Source organism: Balaenoptera musculus, chromosome 10 (genome assembly GCF_009873245.2).
Source record: "Balaenoptera musculus isolate JJ_BM4_2016_0621 chromosome 10, mBalMus1.pri.v3, whole genome shotgun sequence".
Classification (NCBI taxonomy): domain Eukaryota; kingdom Metazoa; phylum Chordata; class Mammalia; order Artiodactyla; family Balaenopteridae; genus Balaenoptera; species Balaenoptera musculus.
In genome coordinates, this window is record NC_045794.1 from 79,289,741 (window position 1) to 79,303,100 (window position 13,360).

The following is a 13,360-nucleotide window of genomic DNA, read 5'->3' on the forward strand; positions in this document are numbered from 1 at the left end:
CACACGCCATGGAGCAACTAAGCCCATGCGCCACAACTACTGAGCCCATGCACCACAACTACTGAGCCCGCACGCCACAACTACTGAAGGCCGCATGCCTAGAGCCCGAGTTCCGCAACAAGAGAAGCCCCCGCTCACTGCAACTAGAGAAAGCCCGCGCGCAGCCATGAAGACCCAACACAGCCAAAAATAAATAAATAAATTTATATATATTAAAAAAAAAGACTGTTGTAAATGCCTCAGGCATAGATCACATTTTTTGCTTTTGCTCCCAGACCCCTCACTATCACTGCTGTATCGTTTGCCCTATTGTATTGTATTGTATTGTATAGTATAGGTCCAGGGTGCAGAACTATGTCCTATTGGTCTTTGTGTACTCAGAGTCTTAAAAAGTACCCGATACATTGTATGCCTCCAATATATACATGGTGAGTGGGGGAAGGAAAGAAAATGGATGAAGAACCAGTGGATTCTACCACCGCCATAAATTACCATCTTAAGCTTTTAAACTGATACTGGAACACATATTACTAAAACGTCTTGTTAAGGGATGTTATTTAAACTGAGTGACTTCTATATTCAAGATTTTAAAGAGAAGAAGACATTGACCCCACCACCTACTTCCTCCACCCCCCTCCCCTACACTCTACTCCAGATCCTCTAACAGGCAAAGTAATATGTCTTAAATAATTTGGATCCTAATTGGCCTCACAGTCCGAAGGAACTCACTTTCTCAATCTGCTGGCCAAGTGCACTTATATCAGGGTTGTTTCTGGGCAGGCAGATTGCACTGTTGAGCTTTACCTGCACCACTAAATAAATACCTCCAGTGGTTGACAGCAGGATAAAGGAGAGGAGTCACCAGAAGTCAGCCTGCATGGGGCGGGGTTGGGGGACGGGGTCACAAACTCGAGTGACTACAGGGCAGGGCAGGCTGAGGCTGAAGGCATTCTTGGAGTTGATTATGGGCATGGTAGAGCTTCCTCGGTTTTCCCAGTTACTTCCCTGAGTTACTGGCCAATGGCAGTCACCTGGTTGCCATTGACCTGGTTTGCTGGGCCCTGGGAATGGGTCCATCAATACCAGAAGGCAGGCCTGAACCACAGGAATGAGGAGGTCCAGCCAGGAAGGACCTCAGGGGATGTGCTAGTCAGCCAGGGACAACTCGTGCCAGATCCTCTGCCCCTGACTTCTCTGCCAGTTCTGTCCATTCGCCCATCTCTCTGAGTTTTGTAGTAATGTCAAGAGAGAGAGAAACAGATCTCCTAGCTCCCCAGGATTAAGGGTGATGTGGACACTACCCTCTGTTTTCCAGGTTAGTTTATAGGTCCTGGATCTCCACTTTGAGATGGGCACCTGTTCTGGCTTTGTTTTTGTTAGTGAAGTGCCAAAGCCCCAGTGTTACCTTGGCCACCCCTTCCCAGAGAAGAGTCTTCTGAAAATGATATCCTCCTGGACTCCTCCATGTTGCCCTCTCTTCTCCTTGTACTTAATTCTAGAACAGAAAATAAACAAGGTGGGGAGGGGGGAACACTTCTGAGAATGACAGCTTTGTTTCAGGGTGAAGGTAGAGTTATTGTGAAAACTTCCAGGGACAGAAATTTAAGATGGGGACATGGTAACCAGCAAGTGTATTATGCAGACGGCCAGGGCTGGTCTCTGGAGCAGGCGGGATGGATGAGAACTGACCTGGGGGGCCTGAGGAGGTCTCTCTTTCCCATATCAGTCTGTCAGAACCGCTAAAATCCGAATGTTAGCCATTCACTCCTCTGGACTGAGACTCACTGCTTTCTTTTTTTTTTTTTTTTTAATTAATTAATTATTTATTTTTGGCTGTGTTGGGTCTTCGTTTCTGTGCGAGGGCTTTCTCCAGTTGCAGCGAGCGGGGGCCACTCTTCATCGCGGTTCGCGGGCCTCTCACTGTTGCGGCCTCTCCTGTTGCGGAGCATAGGCTCCAGACGCGCAGGCTCAGTAGTTGTGGCTCACGGGCCTAGCCGCTCCGCGGCAGGTGGGATCTTTCCAGACCGGGGCACGAACACGTGTCCCCTGCATTGGCAGGCGGATTCTCAACCACTGCGCCACCAGGGAAGCCCCTCACTGCTTTCTGAGCATCCTCTAGTTAGATGAGAAGTCTAGGAGCACTGCATCTTAAGTTGTCAAATGCAAATACTTCTCAGTTTTCCTTTCATGGGTTTTCTCTCTTGTCAAACATCATGTATTGAGTTTAACTGCTTGATGCTTTATACACATGATCTGATTTAATCACACTCAGCACAGTGAGGGACACAAGAGAACTGAGCAGGACAGCCACCCCTGGTGTGCTGACAAATGTTTAACAACCGGCTCTCTGGGAAAAAGATTCTCCCTGATTTGTAATTTGCCGATTTCAGTGGAGTGAAAGCTCTCACACCTAAGGCTCAGGATCAGCTCTCAGCTGAAGAATGCAGATCATCAGAACCCTCTTTCTGTGTGGCTCTCTCCCCTCCAGTACTCTGCTCTAGGAACTCCAGCCACCATGTCCTCCCTACGCCCAGCTCTGCCTTTTCAATCCATGGGGACTGCTGAGTACCCCATCCCCATGCTGTGTCCTGGAAATGCTCTCCAGGCAGCACACTGAGGCCAGCACAGGACCCATTTCATTTGTTTCCCTTCCCTCAGGGATTACTTTGCTTTGCTCCTTGATGTCTGGTGTCTTAAAACTGTTGTTCCATGTATTTTTCAGGCAAGAGGGTAAGTCTGGTCCTTGTTACCCCAAGGTTGCTGGAAGTATAAGTCTTCTTCTTCAATTTGCGACCCTAGGTTCATCACTTACGAAATTCTTACATGTAATAGGATCTATTCCTGGTCCATTGAGCTGGCTTCCTAATGCCAGTACCATACTGTTTTAATTTCTGAGACTCTGTGATAATATGTTATATAACATTTTAAAGGATAAGTAACAACCCCCCCGTTACCTACTTGCTTCAAAAGTATTTGTTTATCTTTCTAGATGAACCTCAGAATCATTATGCAAAGTTCTACCTAACCCAACACCCAACTCCCTGACAAATTTTTGGTAACATTTTTATCATAATTCCGTAAAACTTATAATTAATTTCAGAAAAATTGACAGCTTTACAAAATCAACCTTCCTATCTAAAAACATGACACATTTCTCATTTGTCAAATCTCCTGGTCACACAATTAAGGTTATTATTGCTTTCTTGGATTTAATTCCCTTGTATATTTTCTAATTAATAAAGTTAATCTATTTAGCTTGACATATTAGGTTAATAAAGTATAATTGACTCTGTGTCCACTTACTCTATAGAACGCTTTAATAAGTCAACTTGTTTTCCAGGTTTTTTATTGGGGAGAGGTTTGTAGGTATGCTATCATACTATCTACAAATAAAGTATTTTCTATTTCTCCATGTATATATTTTTATTGCTTCATATCTGAAATTAACCTGAGTTTCCAAATTAATAATTTATAATATCAGAGATAGTGGGATAGTGGGATTGTTCAGGTTCTGCTTAAAATAAAAATTCTGACTAATAAAAAACAAACATTGAGGCAGAATATTTTAGAATTAGGGATATTTACTTAATTGAATTTTAGAATATGGGACTTACTTGTCATTATACTTGGAAGCATGACATTCACATTTTCTTTATTCTTTGACACCCTTTTCATTGCTTGCTGGATTTGCCATTGTTTTGGAGACAATTTCAGCAGAAAAAATCCGTAGTTCATATACTCTTTAAGGAGGAATTCTGTTTTTGCTATTTCACTACTCAAAAGAAATAAAGATATGATTAGATATATCTGTGTGAAAGCATGTTCATTTTTTTAAAAAGGTTTTACAAAAGTCATTTTCTTGGTCATGTGTTTGAATAATAATTTGCTTAACAAATATTGTAAATACGGCCATAAAAATATGGGCTTCAATAAGATATGAGACGAGAGGCAAGAAACCTGTAGGACGGCTTCCCTCGTGGCGCAGTGCTTAAGAACCTGCCTGCCAATGCAGGGAACATGGGTTCGAGCCCTGGTCCGGGCAGATCCCACATGCTGCAGAGCAACTAAGCCCGTGCGCCACAACTACTGAGCCTGCGCTCTAGAGCCCGTGAGCCACAACTACTGAGCCCATGTGCCACGACCACTGAAGCCCGCGTGCCTAGAGCCCATGCTCCGCAACAAGAGAAGCCACCACAATGAGAAGCCTGCGCACCACAACGAAGAGTAGCCCCCGCTCACCACAGCTAGAGAAAGCCCCTAAGAAGCAACGAAGACCCAATGCAGCCATAAATAAATAAATAAATTTATTTAAAAAAAAAACAAACCTGTAGGAATGTTATTTGAATAAAACATGCCCAAGGATATGCACACATAGAATAGATTGATGATCGTGTTACTGGGCAAGGGCTCACTGCCCAATGTGCATAGATGCCAATACTATGGCACCGGCTTTTGAGAAAAGAAAGAGCTTTATTGAGAGGTTGAGCGGCAAGATGACAGGAGGCAAGGCTCTCAAATCTGTCTCCTTGCCTGTCAACCTCTCAATAAAGCTCTTTCTTTTCTCAAAAGCCGGTGCCATGGTATCGGCTTCTATGCGCATCGGGCAGCGAGCCCTTGCCTGGAACAATTTTGGCGACCACAAAGGGACATAGGTCTTCTGAGTGCCTGCCAGAGGCACTGCGGCCCTTAGTGGAGTGTGTGCCTTGCCACCAATCCAGAGTGGCCACCTAGACCGAATCTGTCTAGAGGGTCACCTGTCAGGTTCCTGCTTCCCCAGCCTGGCACTCCAGCTTCCTTGGTGCTACTTTCACTTTTGAGAAAAGAAGCAGCTCCTGGATCAGAGGTGTTTTGGGTGAGTAAGCTCATTAAAATGCACCTGTGCCTGTCTAATAACCTTGTTGGGATTATAGTTTAGAGCTCCAACCTGGGGAGATTTTTGTTGGGTTAGATTCCCAAACCTTGGGTTAGAGCCCCAAGGTTAAGATCACGGGTTACAGCCCCACCCTAAGGGAGACAGTGTAAATGGTTCTAGCCACTGAGGTGGGGTTAGAGGTCCCAAACCCTGGGTTAGAGTCCCAGGCCTTTGGTTTCATTGTTCATCTATGTTTGTCTGTGTCTGACTTATTTGTTAGGATTGGCTGATAGGGGTTGGCTCTTGTATGACTGTAGCAAAACTTTATTAAACCAGATATGAATGAGGGCCCTCTGACTCAGGAGACCAAAGACATTGCTCCCTGACTAGAAACCTTGCCTTATGGAGGTGTGGGGGTTTTTTTTCTCCCTTGTCCCTAATATGATTGCCTGAAGGTATTGATACAGGTGTGTATTCTTAATGGAACCAGCCCTGATTACCTTGTTGGGGTGAGAGGGTAAAGGAGAAATGAGGGCGTGTAAAGCAGGAAAATCCTCCATCCCAGAGGAACATACCCTGTTCTTGGGTTAAAGGAATTCTATATAATTGGACACATTTTGGTTTTCCCTTACTGAGAATTTTAACCCTATTTTGCATGAGCCAAGCTAACAGGGAGTTAGCACTGAACTGCTTTTAAGTCTCTCTATATATAAAAGGAAAGTTTGCTTGGAGGAACAAACATTGGTCGTGGTGCTTAAGGCCATGGGCTACATACATGGAGGCCTTGGGCTGAATGCATTCCACCTAGAAATAGCCCAGACGTCTAGATTAGCTCGCCTGTGATCTCTGCTGGGGAGGTACAATGTTTTGGTCATCTACCAGGAAGATTAAACACCAACATGCTCAGAAAGGAAGTGAGGGCTTGGGTATTTCAGCCTGTATCTTCCTGAATTCCTCTCTCAAATTCAGCTCCGACTGAGTCTAAGGCAGCCTCCTCACTTCACTTTCTTCCAGGTGGTACAGTCACCTCTTTCACCCTCCTCCTCACCAGGTAAGTTTTCTGAGCTGGCGAGTGAGACAGTCTGGACTTTCACAGGCCCCTCTGCACTAGGCAAGCCTGCCCTTAGCACACAGGGGGAAACTATTAGGAGCCTCTGGCCAAATTGACTACAGTCTTGGAACTGCTGGGCAGCTTCCTCAGCAGCTGGTAGCATGCATGACTTTCAAGCCACAGTTCTTGGCAATCACCTCTAATGGACAGTTTTTCAGTGTCCTCTAAGGGAACCCTCACATCCACGCTGGCCCTCTTTGACTCCTCATTGGATCCTCCGGGGAATTCATACAGCCAAGTTGTGAATAGTCACTACTGCATTTGTTTGCTTCTTTCCAGAAACCAAACTAGGAGATGGAATTGGTTCCCAAACTGTACGGTTCTTGCTTTCTCCCTCACACCTCTTGAGGCTGTCTGCTGTTCTGGGCAGGGTGGGGTCGGGGGGAGTGAGGGAAGGCCATTTTCTAGAGGTTTGCCATCCGTAGACTGTTCTCAGCTCTTGGGTTTGAATTCTGGGGTACCAGCTAACTGTTGACTTAGGAGTTGCTTGTTTGCACACTCTCTCCAAACGTCCATTCTCAGGGGGGCCAGCTAACCCCTCAGAATCAGCACTAAGGTGGAGTCATTGAGGGGGCAAGCCCCGAGTGTGCCCAGGTGCTTCCTACAAAGGAACAAAGTGTGCCCTGAGCCCCAGATTGGCAAACCCTGTGCTTTCCTTCATCTCCCATGAACTCAAGGGTTTTCCAGGTGCAGCCAGCATTGCAGCATCCCACGGACGTCGAGTCTCTGATAAGACTGACGTCAGGCCCAATCCATGGAGGCTGGGAAGAGGCGGCAGGCACTTGCTAACGGCAGTTGTTCCAGGCTCTTCCGTGTTTTTGCTGGCCAAGAAGTAAAGTACTTGGAGCACAACGATGCAGGCAGCCCGGTCAGCCAACAACAGAGCTCCTGCTTCACGAAGGGCTTATTTTTCCTCCAGAGGATGGACTTCCACATGGAGAAATCTTGGCTGTCCTACCATCAGCTCTGCCTTGCACTGTGAATATCAGCTTTCCTCAGATCAAGAGGAAGCAGGTACAAGTCATTTGACTGTTTTTTCTAACTTATTTTGCAATTTTTTCAGCAGCGTAACCAAATTAGGTCTTTATATCAGAATAAGAATTTGCAGAATAGATGTAAAATCATGGTTCAGAGGCAAGACCCTCAGAAAAAGCCTGTCTTGCCTGCAGTCAGAGCCTAATGATGATCTCGACTTACTACATTTGGCTCCTCCTTGGGTGCCCTGTGGCCCTCCTGCCATATGAAGGGGGAAGTCCTGCGTGGCATGCCAAGACTTCTACCAACAATCCTCCTACAGCCGCAACCAGCCCTACCCTCGTACCCTCCTTACCAGACAGTCAGAAGGGATCGACTCCCCTCCCCGTACATGCCAGGGTATTCAATTCAGTCCACGTGGTCCTCTGCCTCAGGCAGGGCAATATCCCTTAAGACAAGTTCCTGCCGATCTAGATGACCAAGGTCAACCCAGGGGGTTGGTATCTGTGCACTCCCCCCTTTTCTACCCCTGATCCATATAACTGGAAAAAAACCATATTTAAAGCCCAGCTTTCTGTACATGCCTGATGCCCCTGTTCCCTTGTTGGGGCAAGATCTACTAACAAAATTAAATGATTTTCTCACCAGACATTAAAGTACTCCCAGATCAAACCTGCGCCCTCTGAGCTGCACTATTACAACTGGAAGACCCGTCCTTGAGGAAATTCCACAAAAGGTAAGAGCAGATGTTTGGGCTGCAGGAAGGCCAGGGAGAGTCAAGATGCCTGACTCAATAGTAGTAAAACTCCATCCAGGCACCAAGGCTCCAAATTTAAAGCAATACCCTTTAAACAGGCATTCAAAGAAAGGTATAAACCCTCTGATAACCACCTTTCTTAAATGCCAATTAATCGGGCCTCGTCAATCCCCATATAACACTCCAATCCTGCTGGTACAAAAACCCGGGGCCAGAGATTATCGTTTTGTACAGGATTTGAAAGCCATAAACCAAACTGTAGGGGATATACATCCCGTGATGCCAAATCCTTATACTTTGCTTCTAGTAAAACTAAGGAAGCTTCAGACCAAAATGCAACCCTCACTTTAAACTTTCTGGCAGACTGGGGACAAAGTCTCCAGGGGAAAAGCGCAAATTTCTCAGCCAACTGTAAAATACCTAGGATTTGAGTTATCAAAAGGAAAAGATCCCTTATTGCTGGATCGAAGGGAAGCATTAGCTGGGGTAGCTGTACCCACTACCAGAAGGCGATTGCTAGGATTCTTAGGAATGGCTGGGTTTTGTAATACTTGGATTCCTAACTTTGGACTCATGGCCAAACCCCTATATGAGGCTCTTAAAGGAAATGACAATGAGCCATCAAGTGCACTGTGGAGCGCCATAAGGCATCTCGTACCGTACAGATGACCGAAGAAGTCTATTCTAGCAGTCCGAGCCTAACTGATCAGCCTTTAGGAAATGCAGATATGGATATGTTTATGATCGGGAGCAGCTTCGTGGACTGGGGCCTCCAGAAGGCAGGGTACACAGGAGTAACTCATCAGGAAGTCTTCGAAGCAGAAGCCCTCCCTCCAGGTACATCTGCCCAGAAGGCAGAGCTCACGGCCCTCGTAAGAGCCCTGTGCCTCAGAGCTAAGAAAAGGTAACCATTTATACTGAGTATGCCTTCTCCGTCATGCATGCACATGGGGCCATGTGGAAAGAGAGACATCTACTAACATCAGGAAGGGAAGAAATTAAACACACAGAGGAGATACTGGCCTTATTAGACTCTATTATAATGCTGGAAGAAGTAGCCATAGTACATTGCCCGGGCCACCAAAAGACTGATATTAATACAGCTAAAGGAAATATTTTGGCTGGTCAGGCTACAAAATGGGCAGCCAGAACCCAAAACCCAGATCCTAAGGCCCTAGCACTCATTCCACTTACTCCTGTTTAAGCTCAGTATTTAGAAATGGATTTAGAGAGAGCAGAGTAAGGGGGATTTCATGCTGATTCTCAAGACTTAGAGGGTGATCAGTACCAAACAACCAAACAAGGCTGGATTTATACTGAATAGGGACTAGTGCTTATTTAATGGAAAGAATTACTACTCATCTACATCAAGGAATGCATCATGGGAGGGAGGCAACCTATCATTGTCTACGACAGTTTATTGTTGGTCCACAGATGCAAAGGACCATCTAAAAGGTAATACAGAATTGCAGGATCTGTGCCAGAAACACTAAAACCGGGCCACCCCCAGTAATAAAAGGGGTGCAAACCCGAGAGACAGAACCAGGAAATGACTGGCAAATAGACTTTAATATATGCTGGTATTTGTGGACACCTTCACAGGATGGGTCGAAGCTTTTCCACATTGGACAAAGCTTCCAAGGTAACAGAGGCCTTACTGAAAGAAATTATCCCTCGTTTTGGGTTGCTTCATTCAATTAAATGACAACAGAGGAGCTTTCATAGCCAAGGTAACTCAAGGGGTGTCTGGGACCCTCGGAATACCATGGAAGTTACATGCTTCCTGGAGACCTCAGTCTATGGGAAAGACTGAAAAGATGAATCGTACCTTTAAAGACAATTGCCGAAATACGTCAAGAAATCCACTTAACTTGGGATAAGGTCTTATACCAGTTTCCCTGCTTAGGGTAAGGGTAGCCCCTAGAAGTAAGTTCCAGTTGAGCCCTTATGAAATGTTATATGGGAGACACTTTCCTGAAAACTAAGTATTATTGCAGTCTTGAAAATGATCGTATTATAGAAGAATTAGATACTATAGAATGTGTACAGTCTCTGGGTGTTACTTTATCTGCTATACCTAAATATGTTTCTAGTCCATAAATGTTTTCCACAGACATTCCCCTGCACTGCATAATCTCAGGGGATTGGATCCTCCTTAAAACTTGGAAAAATCAACACCCTGAGAATCAGCTGCAACCTGAGTGGAATGGACAATTCCCAGACAGGGCACACTCTCCATCACTGGAGGAAACAGGAGGACCCAACCGTCCTAACACGGGAGGGAAACCCACTACCGATTTCCCCGCCCCTCATTACACTTGCGAACCCTTACCTGACCTTAAATTACTTTTCCAAAAGAAACAGGAGAGCTAAGGCTCCACCTGGCCAGGAAGAGAAGAGGCAGACATCTTCAACCCGAGTCCAGATCAGCCCTATATAAATCCAAGTTCAATCACTAAACATGTTAAAAATAACATATTTTCTTGCATTCCCAAAGAAATAAGGTCCATTTCTGAAGGAATGTTAAAATTAGGAGTTACAGTTCTGTGTATCTTAGAGTTAATCCTTTTACTCATCAAATTTTGTACTTATTGTCTGCATTTTATTTTAAAAAGGCCTCCCCAACTCGCAGGATGATTGCCAAGACGTAAGAGTTCAAGATGGGACTCATAAATAGTTACAATTAAGTGCAAAACAATTTCATTCCTCTTATAAAAATCCAAGCCCTTTAATCAGCAGGGAGCAGGTAGGACAGTCTTGCCCTCACTCCCTCAAGACTGAGGAGATGTACAAAGAAAAAGGAAATTGAAACAGCATGTAAAACATTGACCAACATAAACTGGTTTGCCTCAAATAGGTTGTTGATTCATCAAACCTTGAGTTATTTTAAAGACGGCACCGCACATGTGCTAGACAGGAATCCATGTCTCCAGGATGACCCCAGAACAAAGAATCTTCAGTCTACGAACTTAAAGAATAGAAATGTTGCCACGAGAGAGCCCTTTACAAAGAGAAGAGTCCTTAAATGAGGAAAATCTGGCTTCCAGCAGCATGAGTAACTTATGTGGACTGACTTAAGACTAGCCAATCAGCTTATTCCCCCAACCCCTCACATTTCGCCCCAAACCCTGGATCAGGGAGACAGATTTTAGCCCTGCCTCCTGCCTCCTTGTCTGTTGACCCCACGATAAAGCTCTTTCATTTCTCAAAAGCCCGTGCCATAGTATTGGGTGCTATGTGCATCAGGCAGTGAGCCCTTTCTTGGTAACAATAGATTTATTCTCCTTATTTCTGAGGGAAATATTGTATTAAGTTTTAGACACAGGGAGAAATTAGAAGACAGCAAAAGATGGCACTTATGTAAGAAGAAGAAGGGAAACTAACACTCAGCGAGCATTTATGTACCAGGTAATATGCAGGACACACTGCATGTATGATTTCATCCTCAGTACAGGATAATACTGATGATAATAATAATAATACATATTATTATTCCTATCTTTTGAAAAAGAAATAAATGACTTGCAAAGTCATCTGTGTGGTAAATGAGCAAAGTCAGCACACAAACCTGGGTCTGTCTGACTCAGATGCTCATGCTCTCAACAATTCCCGGTGACTTGGACAGAAAGCCTTCCCCCAGCCTCGCATTGCTTTCCCATAAAATCATGTTACAGAATGGACCCAGAAGGAGTGTTGAAAATAACAATGAAGGTCCTTGTGAAAGGGAGCTCCACTCTTATCCTTCAGAGCCTGCCTTATCCATACCCTTGTCAATACCCTTATCAATATTACTCCTCTATCTTCAGCCTCAGTACTTCTTTTGCTCAGCACCTCTCTTAAGCCCTGCTGGGAGTGATAGTCAAGAGTCAATAAATGGCGGGCTCATGTATCACCCGTCAAAAGATGTTAGGAACCCCTCATTCTACCACCACAGTATTTTTAGACTGAAAGCCTCTCAGATGTGCTACAAAGAACAGGATTAAAATGGCTAGAACTGCACAGCTTCCAAGCAAAAGCTTCAGAATAAGCTCCCTTTCTCTCTTTTTTTTTTTTAAAGCAAACTTTCCTTTCCACCAAACTTGCTTTTTTTAAAAAAATTTTTATTTATTTTTATTTATTTATTTATTTATTTATGGCTGTGTTGGGTCTTTGTTTCTGTGCGAGGGCTTTCTCTAGTTGCGGCAAGTGGGGGCCACTCTTCATCGCAGTGCGCGGGCCTCTCACTATCGCGGCCTCTCTCGTTGCGGAGCACAGGCTCCAGACACGCAGGCTTAGCAATTGTGGCTCACGGGCCTAGTTGCTCCGCGGCATGTGGGATCTTCCCAGACCAGGGCTCGAACCCGTGTCCCCTGCATTGGCAGGCAGACTCTCAACCACTGCGCCACCAGGGAAGCCTCCCTTTCTCTTTATAAACAGATGTCCAGCCCTCCCTTCAGCAGAGGACCTCTGTGGGTCATCATGAGCCCAAAAAGAGAAGAGGAAATAAATAGCAGATGCCTGCATCCCTTTGCTCTGTTACCAGCCTGTTTTTCATGACCTTTTGCACCTTTTTAGGGTGACAAGACACATAAACAACAAGCAAGTTCTCTATGGCTAGGCTGTTTGGAAGGTTTAACTGGGTGGCAATTGTGTATAATTACTGTACTTTATGCAAACATAGAGGCTGGTACTCTAGTTCTATAAAGAGAATCTTCTAATTATATCATGGAGGGAAGGAAGGAAGGACAGGATTCTTCGTCTTGGAGCACTTTCAACCTTAGGCTCCTGACGAAAGAGGCTGCTGAAGCCAGAATGCGTTTGAAACACACATTTGGTTAGTAGCAATCGTTTCCAAGAAACTGTCATCCAGTTCATTTGCTGTGTTTCAGACAAGCTATTGTCTTCCTCCCAAAAAAGTCTGGGATGTAAGTCTAGGACTTAGTTTTAGAAAAGAGAGAAACACTGAGTCCTCAAAAAGAAAAAACAAGTTTTAGCATGACTCGATACCAAGACCAAGTGTCTCCTGGATCGTGAAATTTCTGTTTAAGGATGTGACAGAAGGAAGCTTCTTGAGGTATTTAAAATTAGATCAAGTTGACATCCACTTGACCATAGAAGAAAATATCCGGGTTTTAAAAAGAGTAGCTGGTATTAGAAAAATTTTATCCCAACTCCTGCTCCTGTAATTTTTGTCATTATAAATCCCAGTTTTTTACTCTTTTTTGAAAAATTTTATTTTATTGAAGTATAGTTTACAATTTGTTAATTTCTACTGTACAGCAAAGTGATTCGATTATATATATAGATACATTCTTTTTCATATTCTTTTCCATTATGGTTTATCACAGGATATTGAATATAGTTCCCTGTGCTATACAGTAGGACCTTGTTGTTTATCCATTCTATATATGATAGTTTGCATCTGCTAATCCCAAACTTCCAATCCTTCCCTCCCTCTCCCCCCTCCCCCTTGGCAACGACTAACCTGTTCTCTATGTCTGTTAGTCTGTTTCGTAGATAAGTTCATTCATGTCATATTTTAGATTTCGCATATAAGTGATATATGGTATTTGTCTTTCTCTTTCTGACTTACTCCACTTAGTATGATAATCTCTAGGTCCACCCATGCTGCTGCAAATGGCATTATTTCATTCCTTTTTATGGCAGAGTGGTATTCCATTTTATA

At 44.3% G+C, this 13,360-nt stretch overlaps 1 protein-coding gene and 1 long non-coding RNA gene across 2 annotated transcripts in view; one reads left to right on the forward strand and one right to left on the reverse strand.

Moving 5' to 3' along the window:
- Window positions 1–13,360, reverse strand: part of CCDC38 (coiled-coil domain containing 38) — a 44,336-nt gene that overhangs the window by 17,908 nt on the left and 13,068 nt on the right. The window contains 3 exon segments of the mRNA XM_036865499.1: window positions 1,406–1,479; window positions 2,382–2,403; window positions 3,615–3,772. Of these exon segments, the coding sequence (XP_036721394.1) occupies window positions 1,406–1,479; window positions 2,382–2,403; window positions 3,615–3,772 (254 nt within the window).
- On the forward strand, window positions 6,554–10,705 carry LOC118901839. The gene is made up of 3 exons (XR_005021478.1): window positions 6,554–6,977; window positions 7,587–7,674; window positions 10,311–10,705. It is a non-coding gene; the product is annotated as an uncharacterized LOC118901839 (long non-coding RNA).